This window comes from Mauremys mutica, chromosome 1 (genome assembly GCF_020497125.1).
Source record: "Mauremys mutica isolate MM-2020 ecotype Southern chromosome 1, ASM2049712v1, whole genome shotgun sequence".
NCBI classification, from domain to species: Eukaryota; Metazoa; Chordata; order Testudines; family Geoemydidae; genus Mauremys; species Mauremys mutica.
The window spans coordinates 32,453,864-32,480,643 of record NC_059072.1 but is presented as its reverse complement, the minus strand read 5'-3'; the positions used below and the strand labels follow the sequence as shown (position 1 = coordinate 32,480,643).

General features: G+C 42.0%; 1 protein-coding gene across 6 annotated transcripts in view; it reads right to left on the bottom strand.

Moving 5' to 3' along the window:
* TBC1D22A (TBC1 domain family member 22A) overlaps positions 1 to 24,464 on the bottom strand; it is a 409,891-nt gene extending 385,427 nt beyond the window's left edge. For 3 of the 6 annotated variants that reach the window (XM_044995223.1, XM_044995230.1, XM_044995251.1), the window contains exons 1-4: positions 24,252 to 24,462; positions 8,726 to 8,782; positions 1,475 to 1,815; positions 200 to 379 (exon numbers count right to left, since the gene is read on the bottom strand). In XM_044995223.1, the coding sequence (XP_044851158.1) occupies positions 200 to 379; positions 1,475 to 1,815; positions 8,726 to 8,782; positions 24,252 to 24,313 (640 nt within the window). In that variant the 5' untranslated portion in view covers positions 24,314 to 24,462. Of the gene's footprint in view, positions 1 to 199; positions 380 to 1,474; positions 1,816 to 8,725; positions 8,783 to 10,838; positions 10,892 to 11,181; positions 11,239 to 24,251 lie in introns of those variants that run through there. The other 3 variants (XM_044995243.1, XM_044995258.1, XM_044995236.1) reach the window with 3 other exon arrangements.
* Between the last annotated feature and the right edge of the window lie 2,316 nt (positions 24,465 to 26,780).

Genomic DNA, 26,780 nt, shown 5'->3' with positions numbered 1-26,780 from the left:
AGCATTAGAACAAGATCACAATTGCATCTTAAAATTCTCAACTCAGCCAACTCAAAACTGAAAACATTTAAGTGATTAGGAGAGCAACTGTAAATTCTCACCCACATCATTATAATATGGTATGTCAAACTGCAAAAATAATAAAAGTAGGAGTTCTTCTGTTAAAATCCACATCATTGTTAATTTTTAAAGTACTTACCAAGATTTGTGTTAGGACCAGCAAGTAGTTGCTTAAATTTGTCTAATCTGAATGCCTCTCTTTCAGTTAGTGCCGGAGTAGCTGACATATTGTGGTCTGCCACTTCACCCTCTAATGGATCTGTTGGAGCATGTGGAAGAGACTGTGACCTCTGCATGGAAGAATTTTCACTAACACTCTCTACAACAGAAAAAAGGAAAGTATTAGTAAAGCCCCACTAATTTAGAGATTCTCTGGAAGTCAATTTAGGCCACCTGTAATCTGGTTTACACCATGACTCAATTTAAAAAAATAGAATCTTGGGGGAAAAATATCCCCAGTGTAGACCAAGCCAGCAGTCTCAACTGCAGATGGCTTCTTAGATTTAGGAGAATCAGTTTTTCCCCCAGGAGTATTCCAGGACTCACAAGACCTTCAATAGAGCACATCAATCTGGGATGTCATACCTCAAAGGTTAAGGCCCATTTAATTATTAATTGGGCCCAACTATAAAGACCAATATACTGTGGAAAGCGGTCTTTACCAACTGTTGCTGAGATTGTGAAAAAAACAAGCGTTATTTCAAAGACCAACATGCGTGATATACAGTCCAAGTCAGTTGAGGTTGCACTGCTTCAGAGGAGTTCTGCCCTGCCCTGTGTCCCTTCCCCATCCCATCTTCTCCAATTTATCAAGTAGTTTTAAAACATCAGTCTTAACAGATAACAAAAAATGAGCATATATAAACTTTATCCTCACAACCCACATGTGAGGCCCAAGAGAGTTCTCCACATTTTACAGATGAGGAAACTGACAGACTCAGTAAGGAAATATGGTGCAATTAGAAAAAAAGGGAGGAATGGAAATATGGGTAGGTGGAACTAGTCTTTGACCTTTTCTTTTAATTAAACTTTAGGCTGTTTATAAAACAAACAGTTTTAAAACCTTTTGTCTCAGCTGCATCTTAATTGCAAATTTTACCCAAAAAAGTAAATATTTTATAACCAGTCCTGAAACCACCTTGATTCAGCTGACCACTTGACTAAACTCAAAGATCCAATTTAAACTAGCAATGAGGTGGTTTAACAGTTTGAAAACAAGAAACATCTTGTTACCTCACCCCAACATTTTAAAGCTTGTTTTGACATGCAATGTCCCTTTCATCAATTAGTGTTCACCATCAATATTTTTTCTTGGGGTATTAAGTTTAAAAAAAAAAAAAAGACACTACAAGAGTTTAGCATTTTGAAACCTCTAAAATTCAGACTTCAGCATCATTTTCATATCTTAACATACCTGCAGAACTTGATGCATGACTTTCACTGACTGATTTAACCAGCCTGTTGTCACCATACACCACTGAAGGCAATTCTGAAAATGGTACTGGTTTGTCTTCCTGTAGCTGTTCCTCCTGCAGTTTATGCTGTTCTTGTAGCCTGCTGTGATTCTGAATTACTTTGTTAGCCGTTTCCATGACTACATCTGTATTTAAATTTTCAGCTGCCATTGTTAAGAGTTCATCATCATCATCCCCAAGATCCCAAGCATCACTTGTGTTACTTTCAAATTCTTGGAAGGTACTGACTTTCTTCAATTTCACAGGAGTTGTTGGCGGCTTGGATCCTGGTTTTATCAAGCTGTTTAAAAAAAAAAAAAAGTTAAGTGTGACTCGTTCATCAGCATTAAGAGCATTAGTGAACAAAGTCAAGGGGGGAAAACAGTAACATTTTAAATCAGCCCAAAAAGATTGTCAAAGACAAGTGGCAGTTGGCACATAATTGTCACTGACTTTCAGTGGGAGTTGGTCATCTAAGTATATGGCTACATAGAAAACAAAAACAAAAAAACCTCCACAGCAGCAAGTCTGAGAACCTGGGTCAACTGACTCAGGCTCAAGCTGCAGGGACTAAAGATAGCAGTGAAGATGTTTCGACTTGGGCTGACAAAGAGACGGAGTTAGACAATGATGTAGTCTCCACAGCAGGGTTGCCCAATGAGGCAGCCAGCCAGGAACAGTTTTACCACTCCAGAGGAGACTAGCCAGTCTCAGCAGTTGCTCTCTGGTGAACAAGAAGCAGGAGAGGAGACGCCTGGTAAGTAGCTGTGGTTTGTGAGGTGCGGAGGTGGGTTCAAGGTATAGAAATGTACAAGGCTGCCCGTGTTTCTGTGTGCCGGACATTTCCTTGTGTGGCTAATCAATACAGCAGACCATAGTATTGATGCATGCCAACTTCTCATGGAAATCCTCCTTAGAGATCTCTAGGAAACTTTCCTGGAGGTACTTGGCAATCCTCTAAGGAAGGTTCCTTGGAGGAGCTGCTTTGTTCCTTCCCCCATTGTAGGAAACTTTCCCAGCCATTCAGCAATCGCTTGTGCGGGGACCAAAGCATCACACAGGCAAGCAGCATAGGGACCAGGGAAGAATCCACAGGTGTGTAGTAGATGTTCCCTTGCTTCCCTGCTTACCCTCGGGAGTGAGATGTGCGCTACAATAACCCCTGCCTGTGGAAAAGTGTGGGAGAGTTTAGAATATTTTCTCTAGTCTCTGCAACGCAACCCTTCCAGAGTGCTCTTTTCCCCAGGTAGACAGCCCTTCCCCCAGCCAACACTCATTATGCTTTAGATGTTTGCCAAGATGTGCGCTTGCCAAGGGTCAGTGAGAAAGTGATTGTAATGTTACCAGAGGTGTATTTTACTGAAATGTTTCAATGCTGTACGTGAATTTAACAATCATGCTTCTGTGCATTGTTTCTTGTGCTTCTGCAGATGTGGCCTTGAGGGACACCCCACACACACTTGAGGGACACCCCACACACACTCCGTCAGCTAAGAAAGCGCCCAAGACGGAGCAAAGAAGACATGTTCTGGGAGGTACTGCAATTCTCCAATGCAGAGAAAAGGGAGTGCAGGGAGTGGAGGGAAGCCAAAAGGCAGGACAGAAAAGAAAATCAAGAATTTGTTAAGGACACTACTGAGCGGGTGATTCAAGTCATGGAGGAGAAAACGCAGATGCTGAAGTTCTTAATAATGCTGCTAACTGAGCAGATGCATGCCTGCCCTCTCCTGCAGCACATTCAGAACTCTTTCCTGTGCCCCCACCCAAACTCCACCCGCACAGTCCTTTCCGCTTTCCACAAGTTCTCAGTTTCCCGTTCACTCCACCCCCTTGGACAACTTTCAAAATGATAGCTGGACCTACACACAGTTTTGAAAGTTTTCTCTTCCCTTGTACCTCCTTTCCCACCAAAAGTGTGTGTGTTTGTGTTGTTTTTTTCTGAAATAAAAGCAAAGTTTTGAATAATAACTAACCTTTATTTGTGTCCTACAAATTGAGATAGCAAGCACTACCAAGACATACACAAGCACTTTAATCATTTACTTAGTGGAATTTAAGGCCCCAAATTTCACAATTGCTTCCTATGAAAACTAGATGCAACACTGCAGTACCAAATCAGAGATATACATTACTGGTTCTCATTTTCAAAATGTTGCCTCAAAGCCTCCCTCATTCGAATTGCCCCTCTCTGGGCCCCTCTGATAGCCCTGGTACCTGGCTACTCAAAATCAGCAGCCAAGCAGTCTGCCTCAGCACTCCACCCCTGAGCAAGCCTTTCACCCTTAGCTTCACAAATATTATGCAACATACAAAATGAGGCTATGACCATGGGTATATTACCCTCATTGAGGTCTAACCTGCCATAAAGGCATCGCCAGTGCGCATTTTATCTGCCAAGGGCACATTCCATAGTGATCCGGCACCTACTCAGCTTGTTGTTGAACTGCTCCTTACTGCTAGCCAGGTTTCCAGCGTAAGATTTTATGAGCCATAGTTGTAAGGGGTACGCTGGGGCTCCCAGAATCACTATGGGCATTTCAACATCCCCCACTGTAAACTTCTGGTCTGGAAAGAAAGTCCCCGCTTGCAGCTTTCTGTACAAGCCGAAGTTCCTGAAGATGCGTGCATCATGCACCTTCCCGGACCACCCCATGTTAATACCAGTGAAACGCCCATGGTGATCCACAAGTGCCTGCAACACAATGGAGAAATACCCATTCCTATTGATGTACTCCGTCACTAGGTGGGTCTGGTGCCAAAATTGGAATATGTGTGCCATCTATCACCCCTCCACTGTTAGGAAAACCCATTTCTGCAATGCCGCCCACTATTTCATGCACATTTCCCAGAGTCACGGTCCTTCATAGCAGAATGCGATTAATTGCCCTGCACACTTGCATTAACGCAGCCCCAGTAGTCAACTTCCCAACTCCAAATTGATGTGCAACCAACTGGTGGCAGTCTAGAGTCGCAAGCTTCCACAATGCGATTGCTATGCACTTCTCTACCACCAGGGCAGCTCTCATTCTGGTGTCTTTGCGCTGCAGTGCTGGGGCAAGCGCCACAAACAGTTCCAAGAAGGTGGTTTTCTGCATCTGAAAGTTCTGTTGCCACCGCTCGTCATCCCAGACCCGAATGACAATGTGATCCCACATTCAGTGCTTGTTTCCCAAGCCCAAAAGCAATGGTCCACTGCATGCAGCTGTTCCGTGAATGCCAAAACAAAATCTAAAGTTGCTCCTATCCATATTATACACTATGTCAGGCAACTGGGAGTCTTGTTCAGTTAGGAACTTCATGATTAACTGTACTGCCATTCACATTGTTTTAATGACAGTTATCAGAGGATAGGAGAGCAGTGAGGGATCCATCCCTTCACACAAAGATGCCGGGGTGCACAGCAAACAAGGGCTGTTGAAAAATGCCATGAAAGAAAGACGGAAGACCATGAAATGCTGGGATGGAAAACAATGCATCATAGGTAAGTACTCACAGTGCATTGCTCACACTGTCGATGATACTGCCCCAACTGTGGACATGCTCTGCCGACAGAGGGAGCAAGTGTGAGCATGCAGTACCTATTTTTATTATAGCGCTTTCTGAGTGTTGGCATAACTTTTGTCAACAAAAGTTATGCCAAGTGTAGACAAGGCCTTAGACTTAGATTGCAAGCTCTGTGGGTAAGGGACCATCTTTTTATTCTTTGTTTCCATAGCCCCTAACATAATGGGATCCTGGCTCATAAATAACAAGCATGTGTGACATGGCTATTTTAAAAGTGCTACAATACCACTAACACTCAAATGCTTATGTAAAACTAAAATTTCTATCAAAAAAAAATCTGTTTAAGTATCTGTATTTTGGGACAGAACATTATTACTACTAAAAGCATAGTGATAGTTGTTTCACAGAAATTCATCTGCTCCTGCTACTTACTTCCTACTTGATCTGTGATATTACAATTGTCTCCATGACTGTAACTGTCTCCACAACTGAAAAGATTAGGATTCGCAGGAGGAACAAGAAGGACAGAAAAATGAAGCAACAGATCTTCTCTGAAGGGGGAATTGTACAGAAAAAACAGGACATGGCTAGTCTGCACAGTGGTATTCTTCACAAGTGCACTACATACTCCAGAAGAAAGACGAAAATCAAAAGCACTTCTTGTATTCAAAGAAACACAAGCGTGAAAAAAAAAATCTTAGTATGAACACAAATCAGGATACTCTGCCAGCAGCTTTTTGTATTCCTATTATTGAAAAGTTGTTCCCTTCCTATATTAATCAATATTCCTGTACTTCCACACACTATTAGAAACACAAGGTGGGAGAGCTAATATCTTTTATTGGAAAAATGTCTGTTAATGAGATTCTTGTCTCTCATCAACAGAACAAGCTTGATAATTAGCAAAATTGGCAAGGAAATTAGGAAACATTTGTTAAAACTGGATTCATTCTTAACATTATGTGAGAAAGTAGCATAAATGCAGCATTAGAGATCAGAAATTATGTATACAAGGGTTAGGAAATTCTAAAAGTTAAGATTTCCCTCACAACTGTCACTTGGCCGCACTGTGCAACACAAAAATTATAATAACTTGAAGGTGCTTCCTGTCAACCTCTACCCTGAGGTGAATAAACCAAGACCAAAAAAGTAGAGTTGTAAGGAGAAAAAAGCTTTTGCACTGACATCTGAAGTGAACATGTTCCAACAGAGTGCACTGTTAAATTGAACTTAATGCTTAACTTCCAGCAATGGGACTGTCGGCCTCTCTCCTCCACTCTAACCAGCTTTCGCTCTACTGTATTAGCTCTTTTACTCAACTTCTTTCCTCTCTAATGGTCAAGACTTTTATCCCAATATAACATCAACATATTTTTGCTTACACTGTATCAAAACTGAATTGGAACAATGTAAATAAGAAACATATACATGATGGGGATTATGGAGTCAAGACTTACAGAAAGAAAAATGGAAAATAGGTCAAAGATTTATTTTTTTTAAACAAAATTTCCCTTTCACATGATTCACAGCCATATTTTCTTGCTTTGTCTATTGAACACTTCATTTCTCAGCTTTAATGTTATACTAGCTATGTCTTGCGGCTAGCATTTGTTTTAACAGGAAGAGACAAGAGTGAAGTTATTTATCTTATTGAGCGTGTTAACTCCTTGAATTGGAGTGACATGATAGGCCTATGAAGTTTAGAAGCGCAAATGAAGTGAGGTGTTCTTAGAAGCATCCAAACCAGATAGTATGTGTAAACTGCTCACTTTTAATATTCCTAATTTAAGAACTACTGACCTAATTCTTCTCAGTTTTGGATTATGTATGTCTGAGGAAGTGACTAAGAAAGAATAAGGGAAGTGAAATTTCTCGTTAGTCATTTGACTAACCTAGAGATAGCTTTTTCCAGTGTAAGCTGCCTTCACTTGGTAGCCAGCTGAAATTCTTCCCATTCTGAGGAAATTTTATTATTTTGTGAATAAATAAATCAGATTAATTTGGGCTAAACTGTTTGCTACTTCGGTTGTGGAGTGGATTCTGGAGGAGACATCTTCTGTTTTCTCTGGTTGCTCTTAGGCCACCAATGCTCACAGAGATAGGAGAGGCATTACAATATTTCATTCCACAATCTCTTATTAGGATGTGTGTCACTCCTGGCTGGCGAAAGCTAGTAGGAAAGCATTGTGTCCAATATTGTTGGAGGCTATCAACACCTCCATTAGGGAGAGTGTATTGCCAGCTTCACTTAAGCTTTTGTGTAGCCTCTGCTCCAGAAACCAATGCTGGAAGCTCACAGTGTAGCTAACCATCATCCAGTATCCAACCCTCCATATTGTCAGTCAAGACATCAGGTGAAGTTTCAAACTGTTCCACTTCCTCTCCTCTCCTGGAGTTATTAGGAAAGTTAAACCAGATGGCATGGTTGCAATGCTTTCAGTATACTGATAATAGCCAGCTCTCTCTGTCGCTCACTTGATGCAATCAGAGCTATTAAACACCTAGCCCAACATCTGGGGAAGACAGATAATGCTCCTCCATGCCTCAAACTGAAGCTCAATCAGGGTAAACATGAGAGAAAGCAAATGGGTTGGATGAAGCAACCCAAAGACATGGTACAAGTACTTTCCCCCACAGATAAGCGCATATATCTACCATGTGTTTTAATTATAGGAGTTTATAATATTGGGTTATTGGATTCCCCAGCTGCTGTTAGTCATACAGAGATAAAATCCATGCACTATTTTTTATTTGTCTACCAAAAATACTGCAAGAATTTCTGACAGATGTAGAACTTGCTAGATATAATCCATGCCTTTGTCACCCTCAAGATTAGATTACCATACTGCATCCTGTATGGGCTACATCTTAAATCATTCTATTTAGTAAGACATTCTTCTAAGTCTCATAAGGCACATGCACAACCCATTAAGTAAAATGGACATACAAGATTTGTCATGAATAAAAAGAACAAGTTAAAAGAATAAACATTAATAATTTCTTCCTGTGTTCTAAGCAAGCAAAGGTTAAAGTTGGCATAAATATGCAAACATTTGTGCAGTTGTCACAAGCTAAGCAAGCACAGTGTACATCATTAAATATTACAGCCAATAAGAAATACTGGATACAAAAAATGTAGAGACAGATTTGCAAGCTGTAATTTTGATTTATCAGGGATTGCCATGCCTGATCAGAATATAAAATCTGGTATCTTTCCTGTGGCAATGACAACACAACATGCCAAAAAAAAGGCAAAAAAAGTCTCAATATTTTTAACCAACTATACAATTAGGTACAAAATTGAGAAATACAGCCTAGAACAGGAGATTAAATTTAACCTCATTTTAAAAGTTTAACTACAAATATTTTTAAATTGTCACTACTACAAATCCTTTATATAAAAAATATTTATACAGGGCATTTTGCAAAAAGACTAAGACATTTAAACAAGACACTCCAAAAGAGTTTGCAATTTAAGTCATGTAAGAAACAATGAACTGCTGTTAGGTATTTGATGCAGTAAGAATCAGGAAGCCAATGTAACAGCAGAAGTTAAAATGGGGAAGGGAATAGCATGATGTGGTTAGATATAGAAGAGGAAGATGACTAACAGCAGCATTTTGGACAAACTAAGGAAGAGGATGAGGTGGTGAGAGGCCAAAACAGGTCAAAGTTATCTAGTATTTTTTAATTTTATGTTAACTTACGTTCCATGCAACAACGGATCAAAAGGAGGATGCTGAGCTCCATACACATGTTGGATACTAAAGACAGAAAAAGAAGTGATCACAAATTTGACAAGAGAAAACAAAAAATCAGCAACTTCCTGTCTCAAAGAAGCATATAAACATATAAAAAGAGTTGTTGCTAAATATACCATTATAAAGAGTGAGCAAAAGTCACAGTATATGGGAAGCGGAGTCATCGTTTCCATCGGGATTTCCATTAAAAAGTGTAAGCTCCTAGGGACAGGGCACAAACTGTTGAGACCTATTTTTTTATTTCTTAAATGAAGAATTAAAATGAAAACAAAAATTAAAGATTTTTTTTAAAACACAGAGTGCATATTGCTTCTGAACCCCTTCCTTTTCCAATTAACCATATTCTTCATTCACCTCTCATTCAATCCTACAAAAATGCCTCAAAGAGCTCATTGTAAAGAAGTTAATCATCACTATTTCTGGAGGCATGGGTCATTTCCTTGTGGCCTTGGTTACTACCTGATTAATGACGTAATTTAGCTATGTCTAAGCATCTTCTAACTTTCCTACAAACCCCCCAGATTCCTCCATAATATGGAACGTTGAACGGGTGGTTTAAGTATCTGATTTAGACTTAATCAGCATTAAGTCCATAAATCTCACTATGTGCCTTAGCACTACAGCTAATGGTAACTGATCTAAAATGGAATGGGTTGAGAAAATCTTAACATAAAATTCTATTGATTTTTCATTTTGTCATAGCATTTTAAAGAGTTTGCTTTTTAAAAAGATACCGAACACGGTACTGGGTGACATATGATCAGCAAGCTATGACTCATATCCAATGTCATTTCAGTCAATCTGGAATTGCCCCAAACCAGGATAAAAATGTTATATCATAAGCGACAATATGGAGATACACAGTATGTCTACACCACAATTAAAAATTAAAAACCCACAGCTGACTGGGATTCGGGCTAAGGGTTTAATTGCAGTCTAGATGTTCGGGCTCAGGCTGGAGCCCGGGATCTAGGATTCTGTGAGTTGCATGAACTTCTAAACTACAATTAAAACAGCCCCTTAGCCATTGCAAGCCCCACGAGCCTGAGTCAGCTGGCACAGGCCAGACATCAGTGTCTAATAGCAGTGTAGACACACCAACATTTAACATGTACCATGTACTTTATAAACAATTTGCATGATGTATGAGACAATTACATCATGCATCATCATAAGGGCTCCTTTGTAGTCACAGCAATACATAAGGTCAATCAGTTCAAGACACAGTATACAAGATGGAATGCATTAGAGAACAAAAACAATGACAATGCCATGAAATAAATAGGCTTGAAAGTACAATTTCATGTTCAACATCCTTATTGAGGTTATAAAAATGTTACTATGTAAGCAATATAATAAGATTTGTCCTTCTCAAAATAAAAGTAAATTTACTTGCAAGTTTCAACCTGACAAACATCTACTAAAATTAAGATTAAAGAGGTGGTGCTTATAATGGAAATACTGACACAGGCTATCCTATTGTAGCATGAACATACTCATCTTAATGCTATGGCATTCTTTGTGAACATATATCTGCACTTAAACTACTTCCTCATGGCACAGTCCATAACCCAAAATGCAATAAAAGTGACTAACAATACTTTATTTACTTTGTCAAATATCACTACTTGCCCTCTTACATAACACAGCCAGAGTAGATTGTATAGTACTAATAGTGTTACAATCATCCTTCTAAAGCAGGACCAAGTGAGTGGCCATGGGCAACTGGTATTTTTCCCAAAAAACTGCAGAAAATCATGGATATCTGCCCTGTTCTGCCTCATGATCCATCTCTACATGAGCTCATTTGGAGATGCTATCTGCCCTGCTTTCAACAACATGTCTATGACACACAGCTGTCTCACACCTACTAGAAACACTAAAAGCTCTATATGAAAGCTACAAGAGAGCAACTCCTGGATCAAGAACAGCTAGCTGAAACTAAACCAAAGAAAGACTGAAATAATGCTGGCTGGAAGGAGGAAACACCTCTAACACCTCCTCAGGACCTTCCACCAATGTGCACGGACTGAAATTGTGGAAAAGCAGCATCACTTGCCCCATATCCTCAGCTGTGCAGAACACAACGCCATCCACAGCCTCAGAAACAACTCTGACATTATAATAAAAAAGGCTGACAAAGGAGGTGCTGTAGTCCTCATGAATAGGTCAGAATATGAACGAGAGGCTGCTAGGCAACTCTGACACCACATTCTACAGGCCACTACCCTCTGATCCCACTGAGGGTTACCAAAAGAAACTACAGTACAGACCCGTTTACGCGCAGATGTCGGGAGTCAAGCCGTCACTACCACGTGTTAACGGACCGCGGGTTAAGAGGGCCATGCCAAAGTATCTTAAAATATCTATACACACACACACAATTATCTAGGATTACATACGTATTCACAGCATCCCAAATACTGCAGGCCTATCTGTAAACAGTGCTCTGCAAGAATATAAATTCAAATGTGTAATCTAATTAAAACATTATTATTATGACACAGGAGTGAAGTAACTCAGGACACTTACCGGTACAGGGTGGGGGCAGCTCTGGCCCCCGGAAGGGGCGGGGCTAGGGGGTCAGCATCCCCCAGCCAGCCCTTCCAGGCCGCCTGGTCCACACTGCCCGGGGTTCCCATGGTGATTTAAAGGTTCCAGAACTCCAGACACCGTTGCCGGGGTAGTGGCATCCGGAGCCCCAGGCCCTTTTAAATCACTGGCCCCAGGGCAGCTGCTCCCTTTGCCCTCCTTCCGCCCATCAGCGGCCGAGAGGGTGCAAAAAGGGCAGGGACCTTAAAGCACTGCAGGGTCCTTTGCCGCAGCAACGCTTTAATGTCCCTGCCTTTTTTGCCTCCCTCATCAGCGGCCCTGCTGGTAGGGTCCCTACCAGCAGGGCTGCCACCAGGGGGGAGGGGGAGAGGGCAGGGGCAGCAACGTTAAAGCGGTCCTTTGCCACGGCAGCACTTTAACATTGCTGCCCCTTCCCTGCCCCCACCCCCGTCAGTGGTAAAGACGTACAACACGTTTCCGCTCCACACTTCCTGTCGATTTCTGAGTTAGTGAGCAAATCTGTAGCACTACACAGCAAGTTCCTGTACTGCATGTTAATGAGTCTCACGTGTTAAATAGGTAGCACTGGGAGGCATGGCACTACCGCACGTTAAGCAGATTCGCGTGCAAATGGGTCGCGAGTAAACAGATCTGTACTGTATGCCATCTTCTCAAGAAACTCCCTGAAGAAGCACAGGAATAAATCTACACAGACACCCCCCTAGAGCCCTGCCAGGAGTATTTTATCTGATACCCAAGATCCATAAACCTGGGAATCCTGGATGCCCCATCATCTCAAGCATTGGCACCCTGACAGCAGGATTCTCTGGCTATACAGACTCTCTCCTCAGGCCCTACACTACCAGCTATCTTCGAGACACCACTGACTTCCTGAGGAAGCTTCCATTGGTGATCTTGCAGAAAACACCATCCTAGCCACTTTGGATGCAGAAGCTCTCTATACCAACATTCCACACAAAGATAGACTACAAGCCATCAAGAACAGTATCACCGATAATGTCACAGCAAACTTGGTGGCTGAACTTTGTGACTTTGTCCTCACCCACAACTATTTCAGATTTGGGGACAATATATACCTTCAAGTCAGCAGGATTGCTATAGGTACCCGCATGCCAACATTTTTATGGCTGACTTAGAGCAACACTTCCTCAGCTCTCATCCCCTAGCATCCCTACTCTACTTGCACTACACTGATGACATCTTCATCATCATCTGGACCCATGGGAAGGAAGCCCTTGAGGAATTCCACCAGGATGTCAACAATTGCCAGCCCACATCAACCTCAGCCTGGACCAGTCCACACAAGAGATCCACTTCCTGGACACTACAATGCAAATAAGCGATGGTCACATAAACACCACCCTTTACCGGAAACCTATTACCCAACTTACTTACATACATGCCTCCAGCTTTCATCCAGACTACATCACACAATCCATTGTCTACAGCCAAGCTCTAAGATACAACCGCATTTGCTCCAATCCCTCAGACAGAGACAAACACATACAAGATCTCTATCAAGCGTTCTTAAAACTACACTACCCACCTGGTGAAGTGAAGAAACAGACTGTCAGAGCCAGAAGGGTACTCAGAAGTCACTTACTACAAGACAGGCCCAACAAAGGAAGTAACAGAACGCCACTAGCCGTCACCTACAGTCCCCAACTAAAACCTCTCCGGCGCATCATCAAGGATCTACAACCTATCCTGAAGGACGATCCCTCACTCTCACAGACCTTTGGAGACAGGCCAGTCCTCGCTTACAGACAGCCCCACAAACTGAAGCAAATACTAACCAGCAACTACACACCACACAACACTAACCCAGGAACCAATCCCTAAAACAAACCCTGTTGCCAACTCTGTCCGCATCTCTATTCAAAGGACACCATCATAGGACCTAACCACATCAGCCACACCATCAGGGGCTCGTTCACCTACACATCTACCAATATGATATATGCCATCATGTGCCAGCAACGCCCCTCTGCCAGTCCATTGGTCAAACTGGTCAGTCTCTACACAAAAGAATAAATGGACACAAATCAGACATCAAGAATTTTAACATTCAAAAACCAGTAGAACACTTCAATCTCCATGGACATTCAATAACAGACTTAAAAGTAGCAATTCAACAAAAAAATATGTTCTGCTTACTGTATTTTTCACTCCATACATCTGATGAAGTGGATTTTAATAAATAAATAAATTTGTTAGTCTCTAAGGTGCGCCTATGACTCCTCATTGTTCTTCCCATCACAGGCATCTTCCCTTCATTCATCAAAAATTGTGTGGCCTCAAAGTCTTGCTCAACCAGCGACTGTTCTTAGATGCCCAGGTAGTGGTAGTAGTAAGATATGCCCTTTTCTACCTTCTGCTTGCTAGGAATATTCACGCCTTCCTATCAACCAAGAATCTGGTCACCATTCAATTATCCCTTTCAGACTGAGACAACCATACGCACTGATAGTGGGAGGTGGGGGAAAACAATTTAAAGGTTCAGCCATCCCCAGAACAGCTTGAGTCACACACATACAGGAAGGCCCCTTCCCCTTACTCTCAGTCTCCTCTCCAGGAAAGCAGCAGCCTCTCCCTGCAGCTCCCAGCTGTTGTTTCTGCCTCTCCCTGAGGGATGCAGCTCATGGGCTATGACAGCTGCCGTGCAGGGAGGGGTAAGGCTGCACCATGTGACTGATCAGGTCCAGAAAACTTTGGCAGAAATCAGGGGGAGGAGGAGTGGAATGTGACCCCATGTGCTCCTCTCCCCCACACCTAGCCTCTGCCTTCAGAGTAGATTACTATAATCCAGTGGATCTGGGGCTGAAGGTCAAAGTAATGTAGATGCTCCATTTTTGCAGGGTGTAGCAGTTTGCATTCTCAGCAGGACAGATCATTTCTATGATGCAACCTTTCCTATCCAGCCATACAACTATTTCATCTAGCAGATCAAGTACTGCAGCAACCTTTTCACTGGTCTTGACAAATACAGTCTTTCCCACAGATATCCATTCAGAATGCTGCAGCAAATATTTTCTTAGCCTTTCACATTGGCCATATCACCTCGCTCTTTGCGTTCCTTCATTGGCTGCCTCCTCTTCTCTATCATATCAAACACAAGCTATTGGTATTCACTTTCAAGGCTGTCATAACCTATCCTCACCCTGCCTATCATTTCTCACTCCTGCCTCCAATTGGCCCATCACATCAGCTTCCATCACCCACTTGTTACATTTTCAAACAAACACATTCACCTTTTGTCCCATGCTTTGCCTCATACTTTGGAGAAGATCCCCATAAACATATGAAAAACTAACTCATTATCTTCCTTCAAAACTGTACTTCGCTGTGAGGCCTACAAAAAAACCCTGACAATGGTTAGGCTGTTGGTGTGCAGACCACAGCCTATCATGCTAACCAATACTTACTCATTCTTCTTTGCAATTCCCAATCTGTCTGTATCTGTTATAACTAGTCTTGTACACATATTGTTAACTCTTTGGGGCAGGGACTGTATTTTTGACAACATCTAGCACAATGGGGTCCTGGGTCATGACTGCGACTCCTAGGTGCTACGGTATTACTATAATAACTACATCACTCCTGTACTCTGCACTTTTTGTTGGCTCCCAGCCTCATCTTCAAAACCATCAACAACTCAGAGCTCACCGACAGAGTTCAGCTCTCCATCCACAAGTCAGTGTTAAGGGTTGGGTAGAAATGCATTTTTTATAACCTGCGTGCAGTGAAAAAATTTTAATATCCTTAACTATTATTTATTTTCTTGCTCTTAAAAGAAAAAAAGGTATGATTGGCAGCACTTGTGCTTCATTCATTTTTCTCCACACTAACCTCTCACCATAACTTCTAAGCTAATCGTTTTGTTCATTGACTGCCGATATTCTGGTCAACAGCAAGAGACACTGCCAAGGTCTGGATTCAGACATTAGATTGAACACCGGAAGATGAAAACTAAAAAGACACACTTGCAGGCCAGTCCTGTGGAATTAATTGGCAGTGTCCTTCTATCTATGTGCTGTGGGTTTTCAATCACAGACTCAATTCAAAGGCTGTTAGGAGCCAGGAATGCAGCATATTTAGTGGGCAGATATTCTGTTGATGTAAGTTTTCATAGCTGTACCGAAGTCAATGGAGCAGTGACAAATTCACACCAGCTGCAGACCTTTCCTTTAGTCCCTGAAAAGGAGGGCTTGACATCATTCAGCAAAGTACTGCAAACCATCAAGAAATCGTGCTGACAGACTCCAAACACCTAGGAACTGAAAAATAATATAAACTAAAGCATGAAGAAGAGAAGAACCTCTCAGGGTTCTTCTTACAAAAAACAAAACAAAACAAAAAAACAAAGTTCAACAGTGGTAAACAGTCAGTAGGTCCTGTACATCTTCTGAAGGGTAGTGTGTACTCTAATAATGACTGGATCCACAGATAAGCTTAGTATGGAATTATATTGAGTCTTCATACGTTAAAGTACAAACAGTATGATGGCAATATGCTCCACCTAGAATGAATACGAGCATGCACATGGCAATTAGTAAAGGCATTCTCCCATCTGAATGATCATGGTGCCTTTTGGGCCCTCAGAAAAATACCACGTTTGTGGATACAGCTGGTGAAAAAAGAATTGTTCAGGGTTCACTTATTTCCCTGACAAGACAAGACACGAGTTTTCAAGTTCTTTAATACTGTGGATGGCTTTCCTTCTCATCCACAAGCAGATAGATCACCTCCCCTTTTATTATGTAATATCCCTCTGACAATTATGGTAATTGCTTGCATGGACAAGGAATAATTAGTTAAAAGCACATTAAATATATTTTCTAATGAAATTTAATAGCTAGGAACAACAGAACAACTAATAGCATGTGACCTCCAAGCTCTGTGCACCTAGAGCTCCATAAACTCCTAGTAGGCCACAGATCAATTTGGAACACAGGAATCGCTGGATGCTAGATCTGCAAAAGTTCCATTTATCTAGCATTCCATTTTCAACGGTGACCAGCACTTGATAGTTCAGAAGATGCAGGAAACCACACAGTAGGCAGATGTGGGATAATCGGCACCAAATGAAGGTCCCAGCCTAGTTCTTACTCTTTAGAGATTGGCTTAACTCTTCAAGCATGAGGTTTTATATACCTCCCAATATTCTATTTTTAGCTTTAACTATTATAATTGTAGATATTCTTATTATCCAGTGACAATCCCTCTTTTAATCTTGCTAAATTCTTGGCCTCTAACCTACTCTGGTAATGAGTTCCACAGCCAAAGTATGAATTGTATTAAGAAGTATTTTCTTTATTCAATCTTGAATTAGACACCTTTCAATTTCTTTAAATTCTTGTTCTTCTGCTGTCAGGAAGGGAGAACTGATGGTCCTATTCTGCCTTCTCTATACAATTCTTTATTTTGTACTTTTATCATGTCCCCTCTGATTCACCTCCTTGCTAAGGTAAACAATTGCAGTCTTCTCATTCTCTCCTCATATGAGAGTTTTTCCATACCCATAATGGTTCTCAGCACCCTTCTTTGGGTCCCTCTAATTCTACAGTATCTTTTTTGAATGTGGTGATGAAGCTGAAAACAATTTAACCCAAATTAGCTGAGAGAAAAAAATTAAACAGGAAAGTGTGAATTTTTAAAATGAAAATAAAATAAACAAAAGGAGAGGGAAAGCTGATAGCAAGGAATATAAATTAGAAACTAGGAATTATAGAAAACTGTATTAAGAACAAAAAAGGATCCTGCCAATGGTACTGTTTCATGATTAGATAGAAGCTGTAGGATTATCAATAACAATGCACAAAAGGCAAAAGCATTTAATAAATATTTCCTGTTTTGTACTGGGCAAAAGACATGATATATTCACATATGAGGATTATGATGAAAAAGAAGAAATACTTTAACCTCCTCCTGAGTTACTATTAGAGTAGAAACCAAAGCTACTGAAATTAGACATTTTTAAAATCAGAATCATCAATAAGGCCAGAGGGGTCCACTGTGATCATCTAATCTGACTTCCTCCATAACACAGGCCTAGGGTTGTGTACTTAATCAGTCCAAAAATCATTAGTTAACTGACTGGTCAAATATTTGAAAACACTAGGTTACTAGAACAAACAAACAAACAACAACAACAAGAGAGTAAAACTTTATAGTCTCCAATAGGTTTAGCTTTCTATAGCTACTTATGCCCAATTACAAAAATAAATAATGTACCTTAACTGAGTTATTTTAACTCAGAAAAATTAAATGAAGTTGTATTTTAAAAAAAAAAGGGAAATGGCAACATGATGCAATCAGAAAGGTAGGTTACCACCTACATAAGGGCATTCTTGCAGGAACATTTGACAATATTTCACCACAATCAAATAATAAGCAGTCAATTGACCTGCTTGCCAAGCCTACTGACAGGCCATAGAACTTCTCTGAATTAATTCCTGTTTGAATTAGAGCCTCTTGTAAAACATCCAAACCGCATTTTAAAGATTTCCAGTGATGGAAAATCTACTACGTCCCTTGGTAAGTTGTTCCAATAGTAACTACACTCTCTGTTAAATATGCTGTGCTTTATTTATAGTCTCAATTTGTCCAACATCACCTTTCAGCCACTGGATCTTGTTATACCTTTACCTGTTAAATTGAACAGCCCTTTATTAAATTTTTGTTCTCCATACAGCTACTTACAAAGTGTAATCAAGTCATCCCTTTTTGTTAACTAGATTGAGCTCCTGAAGTCTATCATTATAAGACATGCTTTATAATCCTTTAATCCTTCTCATGGCTCTTCTCTGAACTTTCTCCAATATGTCAACACACTTCCTGAATTATGGACACCAGAACTGGACACTGTATTCCAGTAGCACTTGCATCACTGCCAAATAGAAAAGTGTACAACTGAATCCAGAGTTTTAAAATAACTGGCTGAAGAGCTCCATGGACCACTAATGTTTATTTTTAATAAGTTTTGGAACCCTGGAGAAGTTCAAAAGTACTGAAAGAAGGCTAAGGTTGTGCCAATATTTTAAAAGTTAAGAATGATCTGGTAATTATAGGACTGTTGACCTGATATCAACCCAGGCAAAACAAGGTGGATAAAAATCAATTGTTTAAAAAAAAATCAATGTTTTTTTTAATTTACATTAAATACAGGTGGTTTTTTTTAAATAAACTAATTTAAAATTAAATTTGAAATTGACAACCTGTTAAGGCCTAAACTTACTGCAATCTGTTAAAATCATTGACAGTAAATACAAAAATTAATATTAAACACTACATGTTTGCAACCAAGTTTTAAAGAAAATCAAAGCAATGAATTTGTGGAAGTAACTGGCTAAGCACCTAGAACCAGAATTTGTTGAAGTACGAAACCAGATTTTGACAGCAGTAGTCTCTTCTGCAAGTGCAGAGGAAATATTTTCTTCATTTCAGTTTATTCAACTAGTTCAGTACAATGAGTAGTGCAGTTCAAAGTTAAGAAACCAACTGGGAGCAGAAAAAGCAGGAAAGCTTGTTATCCTCTTCCCAGCTATGCACAGAAACTAGGTGTGAGAGAATGACATCTAAAATCTTGAAGTTTCTGGTTACCATGTACTATCAATTCAGTTCACTAACTACAGATAACACTTCCTTGTTTAGTAAACCAATTGGTTTTAATTGCAAAGCATGTTTTGATAGATCTTACAAAAAATAGTTATCCAGCACACTTAAGGTAGATGTTTTTTAAAAGATGGTTTTGTGCAGGACCAACCCTGGAGTGCCCCAGGGGTCAGTCCTGGGGCCAGTTTTGTTCAACATCTTTATTAACGATCTGAATTAATAGCACCCTCAGCAAGTTTGCAGATGACACTAAGATGTGGGGAGAGGTAGATACGCTGGAGGGTAGGGATAGGGTCCAGAGTGAAGTCTGATAAGGTTCAACAAGGACAAGTGCAGAGTCCTACACTTAGGAAGGAAGAATCCCATGCACCAACTGGCTAAGCAGCAGTTCTGCAGAAAAGGACTTGGGGATTACAGTGGACGAGAAGCTGGATAGGAGTCAGCAGTGTGCCCTCATTGCCAAGAAGGCCAACAACATTTTGGACTGTATTGGTAGAAGAACTGCCAGCAGATCGAGGGAAGTGATTATTCCCCTCTATTTGACACTGGTGAGGCCACACCTGAAGTACTGTATCCAGTTTTGGTCCCCCCACTACAAAAGGGATGTGGACAAATTGGAGACAGCTCAGCGGAGGGCGATGGAAATTATTTGGGGGATGACGCACATGACTTATGAGGAGAGGCTGAGGGAACTGGGGTTATTTAGTCTGCAAAATAGAAAAGTGAGGGGACACTTGATAGCATTCTTCAGCTACCAGAAGGGGGGTTCCAGAGAGGATGGAGCTAGGCTGTTCTCAGTGGTGGCAGATGACAGGACAAGAAGCAATGGTCTCAAGTTGCAGCAGGGGAGATCTAGGTTGGATATTAGGAAAAACTATTTTATTAGGAGGGTGGTGAAGCACTGGAATGGGTTACCTAGGGAGGTGGTGGAATCTCTATCCTTAGAGGTTTTTAAGGCCCGGCTTGACAAAGCTTTGGCTGGAACGATTTAGTTGGTGTTGGTCCTGCTTTGAGCAGGGGATTCATAGAATCATAGAACTTAAGATCAGAAGGGACCATTATGATCATCTAGTCTGACCTCCCGCAAGATGCAGGCCACAAAAGCTGACCCACCCACTCCTGAAATAATTCTCTCCCTTGACTCCGCTGTTGAAGTCCCCAAATCCTGATTTAAAGACTTCAAGTAGCAGATAATCCTCCAGCAAACGACCCCTGCCCCATGCTGCAGAGGAAGGCGAAAAACCTCCAGGGCCACTGCCAATCTACCCTGGAGGAAAATTCCTTCCCGACCCCAAATATGGCGATCAGCTGAACCCCGAGCATGTGGGCAAGACTCTCCAGCCAGACATTCAGGAAAAAGACTTTCAATATCCCAACATTGACCCTCGGTACTAATTACCAGTGGTCACACGTTATTGACCTATTGACTAAATCATGTTATCCTATCAAACCATTCCCTCCATAAACTTATCAAGCTTAATCTTAAAGCCAGAGAGGTCCTTCGCCCCCACTGTTTCCCTCGGTAGGCTGTTCCAGAATTTCACTCCCCTGATGGTTAGAAACCTTCGTCTAATTTCAAGCCTAAACTTCCCGACTGCCAATTTATATCCATTTGTTCTCGTGTCCACATTAGTACTGAGCTGAAATAATTCCTCTCCCTCCCTGGTATTTATCCCTCTGATATATTTAAAGAGAGCAATCATATCTCCTCTCAACCTTCTTTTGGTTAAGGAAAACAAACCGAGCTCCTCAAGTCTCCTTTCATACGACAGGCTTTCCATTCCTCGGATCATTCTAGTGGCCCTTCTTTGTACCTGTTCCAGTTTGAATTCATCATTCTTAAACATGGGAGACCAAAACTGCACACAGTACTCCAAATGAGGTCTCACCAACGCCTTGTATAACGGGACTAGCACCTCCTTATCTCTACTAGAAATACCTCGCCTAATGCATCCCAAGACCGCATTCGCTTTTTTAACGGCCACATCACATTGCCGACTCATAGTCATCCTGCGATCAACCAGGACTCCGAGGTCCTTCTCCTCTTCCGTTACTTCCAACTGGTGCGTCCCCAGCTTATAACTAAAATTCCTGTTAGTCATCCCTAAATGCATAACCTTACACTTCTCACTATTGAATTTCATCCTATTACTAATACTGCAGTTTACAAGGTCATCCAAATCTCCCGATCCTTCTCCGAATTGGCAATACCTCCCAACTTCGTGTCATCCGCAAACTTTATCAGCCCACTCCTACTTTTGGTTCCAAGGTCAGTGATAAATAGATTGAATAAGATCGGACCCAAAACCGAACCTTGAGGAACTCCACTGGTAACCTCCCTCCAACCCAACAGATCACCTTTCAATACGACCCGCTGCAGTCTCCCCTTTAACCAGTTCCTTATCCACCTCTGGATTTTCATTTCGATCCCCATCTTTTCCAATTTAACCAGTAATTCTTCATGCGGTACCGTATCAAACGCCTTACTGAAATCAAGATATATTAGATCCATCGCATTTCCCTTGTCTAAAAAATCTGTTACTTTCTCAAAGAAGGAGATCAGGTTGGTTTGGCACGATCTACCTTTCGTAAAACCATGTTGTAATTTGTCCCAATTGCCATTGACCTCAAGGTCCGTAACTACTCTCCCCTTTAATATTTTTTCCATGACTTTACATACTACAGATGTTAAACTAACAGGCCTGTAGTTACCCGGGTCACCTTTTTTCCCCTTCTTGAAAATAGGAACTATATTAGCGAATCTCCAGTCAAACGGTACAACCCCCGAGTTTAGAGATTCGTTAAAAATTATCGCTAACGGGCTTGCTGAGGTCTCTTCCAACCCTAATATTCTATGATTCTATAATTGAATATTTATCCAAATAGACAAACCATTAGAAAAAATTAATCTAGTAAAAAAAATGCATCACTATTTCCTAACATAATAGAAAATGTAAAAATTAAAAATCTGAATAAATGTAAGTTAAGCTATACTATTGTTTAAATACATGTGTATAGATATAGTGTACCCTCCTGGTTAGCAAAAAGCAGCACCAATTTAGTAAAGGCTATATTTAACATGTTGTAATGGTTATCATCCAATTTGTGTCAGCCTTTATTTAAGAAAATAACTAAAAAGTACAAATGTAAAACACTATTAAAGTTGATTATTTAAATCAAGGTTTTTTGCTTGCTGATTTAAACCATGATTAAAAATTGGTGTTTAAATTGCTTTGATTTAAAATCAAGCCACCCTGAACTAACAGAGAGGAAATATAATTAATGCTAATCAACAAGAGTTTATGGAAAATAGATCTTGTCAAACTAATCTCATATCTTTTTTTTAATAAGATTACAATTTTGGTTGATGAAGGTACTAGTGTTAACATAATATACAGAGGCTGCGTCTACACTACAGTGGTGCAGCTGCAGAGACACTAAAACTTCCATTGCTATCGTAAATCAACCTTGCTGAGAAGCAGTAGCTTGGTCAACAGAATTCTTTTTCTACCTAATGCTGTCTACACTGGGACATAGGTCATCTTAACTACATCTCTCAGGGACATTAATTTTTTCACACCTCCTGAGCAATGTAGCTGGCTTGACCCAACTTTCTAGTGTAAACCAGCCCTTAGACCAGTGGTTCTCAAACTTTTGTATTGGTGACCCCTTTCACATAGCAAGCCTCTGAGTGCAACCCACCTTATAAATTAAAAACAGTTTTTTATATATTTAACACCATTATAAATGCTAGAGGTGAAGCGGAGTTTGGGTGGAGGCTGTCAGCTCGCGACCCCCCATGTAATAACCTCATGAGCCCCTGAGGGGTCCCAACCCCAGTTTGAGAACCCCACCTTAGACTTCTGTAAGACATTTTATTTGATGCTTTTTCTAAAAGTTATGTTCTAGTTCAAAGAGGAATTAATTCAAGTAAATCATATGGGCTAATATATGCAGGAGATCAGACTAGATGACCACAGTAGTCTCTGCTGTTTCTACAATCTATGAATTACTGCACACCGTGTAATGAATCATGTCATCTCTCCTCTGTTCACTACTTGATTGACACACACAAAGATTTCTAACTGAAACCTACTGAGATGAGCTGCTCAAGTAACTGAATGATTTGGCACATAAAAATTCCAATTGTTAGTTCAACAACAAGAAAAGCTACAGAGAAGCATTGAAAGACATCCTGGCACACTTGCCAGCAAGGAGCAAAGAACTCTTTGCTGTGGCTACCACCCAAACTGAAATTGACAAGAATCTGTTCAGAGAGACAAGATGAGGGAGATAATATTTTTTATTGGACTAATGTCTGTTGATGAGAGAGACAGACTTTCTAGCTTACAAAGAGCTCTTCTTCAGGTCTGGGAAACTTAGTCCTTGTCTATACTGTGGGTGGGACAGCTGAAGTTGACATACTTAGATCTACTTACCACAGTGTCTTCACTACAGTAGGTCGACTGCTGATGCTCCTGCATCGACTGCGGCTACGCTTCTCGCTCTGGTGGAGTACCGGAGATGATGGGAGAGCGCTTGATTTATTGCATCTTCACTAGATGTGATAAATCAACTCCCACTGGATCAATCGCTCCAGAGGTAAGTATAGACATGTCACATGCCCTCATTCAGAGTGTCAAAGAAAAGGGTGGGCCTGGCTGCAACATTGCATACCTTAGAAGCAGCAAAGAATCCTGTGGCACCTTATACATACCTTGCATACCTTGAAATGTGTGTTAACTACCTACACTAAACAATCTGTTCCACCTCCTATTTAACTGTGACATTCTGAGCAAGTTTCCCAGAGCAGAAGAAAAGCTCTGTGTAAGCTCCAAAGCTTGTCCAATAAAAGATATTACCTGGCTCACCCACATCCTTCAAGGCATGGGGAGCATGGAAGTCAATTATTTTGGGTTTACTGTACATCACTCAAACCAAGCAGCAGAGGACAGCGCTCATGCTCTACAGCTGTCCCTTACAGAAACACAGCGCAACTTCCAGAGGCTAGTCAGTTTCACGGCTGCTGCTACAACAGCTGTCAAACGTTATCTGTTCTCCACCCCTGTGTGCTACAACGCCGGACGCGAGACCCTCCTCCCCAAGTCACGGGGGCGCGGTGCAGAGCCGCCCTCAGCACCGGGTGAAGGGACCATTGTACCCCTAACACGCTGACAAGTGACCCCGCCGCCTTCCAGCCCCTCCACTAACCCCACATAGCCCGGAGCCAGCCGCCCCACTGCCACCCTCCCTTCCGACAGGCCAGCCTCCTTCACACACTCACCTCCCCGGCACCTTCGAGCCGCTCCGCTTCCAGAACTGCTTCCTGCCTCCGTCGTTCGCCATGGCTCCCGTCACCTCATCCCCTTCGCCGGAGCGCGGCGCCTCCCCCGTCCGCCTGCTCGGTTCTCCACGGCACGGCCCGCTCTGCCCAGCCCAATTCCTGGGAGTTTACTCCATCCCAACCGCTTCCCATTAACTAGGCGCAGAGCGCTGCCATATTGACACCGGGCAAAAAGCTCTACCCCCATTGGCCGGCGGTGTCCCTCACCAATCAGAAGTAAGTTTACTGACGGTTGGATCAGAGTCACCCAATCAGGGCCGCTCGAGCCGGGGTCAGGCGACTGGACCAGCCGGCAAAGGGAGGTGGAGAGCGAGAGCCAGAGCAGCCCCGGCCTCGCCTATTGCCACGCCCCCTCCTGGCTTCCAACCGTGGTTTTCCTCTGTTAATGTCTCGCGACGCCCTTCTCGCTGCCCCCCTCTCGTGGGGGGCGGGGGGGGCGCTGCCTGTACTGTCTCCCTGCGGGGGGCTCTGTACAGACAGGCTCGGGGGTGAGGCGGGTGCTTTACAGACGGTCTCGGGGGGCGTTGGTCTAGTGGCGCCTACCAGGACCTTGCCCCTCCACCATTCGGGGCGGGTTAGGGTGCTAACACTAGGGTGACCAGAGAGCAACTGTGAAAAAAAAATGGGACGGGGTGGGGGGGTAATAGGCGCCTATTTAAGAAAAAGTCCCAAAAACAGGACTGTCCCTTTAAAAACAGGACATTTGGTCACCCTATAACACCAGTGAGTCTCTTAGGGCGAGTCTACACTACAAAATTAAGTTAACTTAAGTCAAGATATAGCCACCACTGTAATGAAATTGATTTTTCATGTCCATGCTACACTCCTTCTGTCGGCGGTGCCTATCCTCACCAGGAGCACTACCACCGATTTAACCGACTGTAAGACACAAACAGCCTGGTGCTGTCAGCCCCTGCGGCAGGACTGTGCCTGTCAGCCTGGTGAGGCTCCGCCCTGTCAGCCCTGTCGGTGAGGATTCAACTGTCAACACAGTGTCTACGCTGACGCTGCATCAATCTCAGTACATCGGCCTAAGCGCTAAGGCTCTTATAAAGGTGGAGTTATTAGGTCAGTGTAGTGGGCAACTTACACTGGCGGAAGCAACAATGTAGTGTAAATGGTTACAGAATTAGGTATCCATAGCTATGTTGCTCCATACTGTGAAAAATTTCACACCATTTACAATGTAGTTGGGTCAACCTACCCTCATTGTGGATGGAAGAATTCTTCCATCGGCCTACCTCGCACCTCTCAAAGGGGTGACTTTACTACAATGACAGAAAAAACCCTTTCATCACATAGTGTGTAGACCACAGTACTGCAGCAGCATAACTGCAGCTGCAGCGCTTGTAGACCCTTATTGACAATGACAGCCCATCCTGCCCTCCCCCCATCTCTCTGGTCTTGTTTACACTACAAAATTATGTTGACCTAACATATTGGCATACAGCCACTGCAGTTATTAAATTGGTTGTGTGTGTATACTTGACTCCTTGTTTCAATTGTGTGCGTATTCACCAGGAGCTCTTGTATTGACTGTATTGTCAGTGTCGGGCACTGTGGGATGGCTCCTGGAGGCCAGTAACAGTCGATATAAGCAACACAATGTCTACACTGACACTGCATCAACCTAATTACATCGACCAGGACTCTATGGCACTTGGGGAGGTGCCGTTACTAAATCAGCATAGAGAGGCATTTAGGTCGGTGTGGGCCAAATTTAAGTGAAGACACTTCCACAGCTAGGCTGACACAAAGCAGTTTACATTGACCTAGTTGTGTAGAGCACCAGGCCTCTCTCTCTCCAGCCTACGCTCCCCCTCACATTAATCATTTTACCCTAGGAAAGCAGCAGTTTCAGGTAGACCAGCTGAACGGTTACCTGTTTATTTACCATGTATTTGCACTCCATCAATGGTTGGGTTTTATAAGATGGGGAATATAACAAAAAGATGATCTTATGGCTAAGCCACTGGAATTGGAGTTAAGAAATCTGGGTTGATGTCCCAGTCCTGTCACAGGCCTCTTGTGTGACCTGGGGCAAGTTACTTTAGTTGTTTGTGCCTCAGTCCCATCAATAAAATGGAGTACTGTATTTCTTTTCTATCACCTGCTAGTCTGTAAACTCTTTGGGGCAGGAACTGTCTCTTGGTATGGGTATGTACAATACTTAACAGAATGTGGCTTCAATCTCTGCTGAGGAGTCTAGCCACCACAAAGAATTATATGTAGAAGCAGCAAAGAATCCTGTGGCACCTTATAGGATTCTTTGCTGCTTCTACAGAACCAGACTAACACGGCTACCCCTCTGATACTTGACACAAAGAATTATATATTGCACTTCTATGAGATTTTTAACAATGGCAATTCCACATGAAGTAACTAATTTATTTTTTCCAGAGTAGTTTTATTTAGATGGGGAGGGTGTTGGTTGGTTAGTTAGTTTTTGGGGTTTTTTGTTTTGATTTG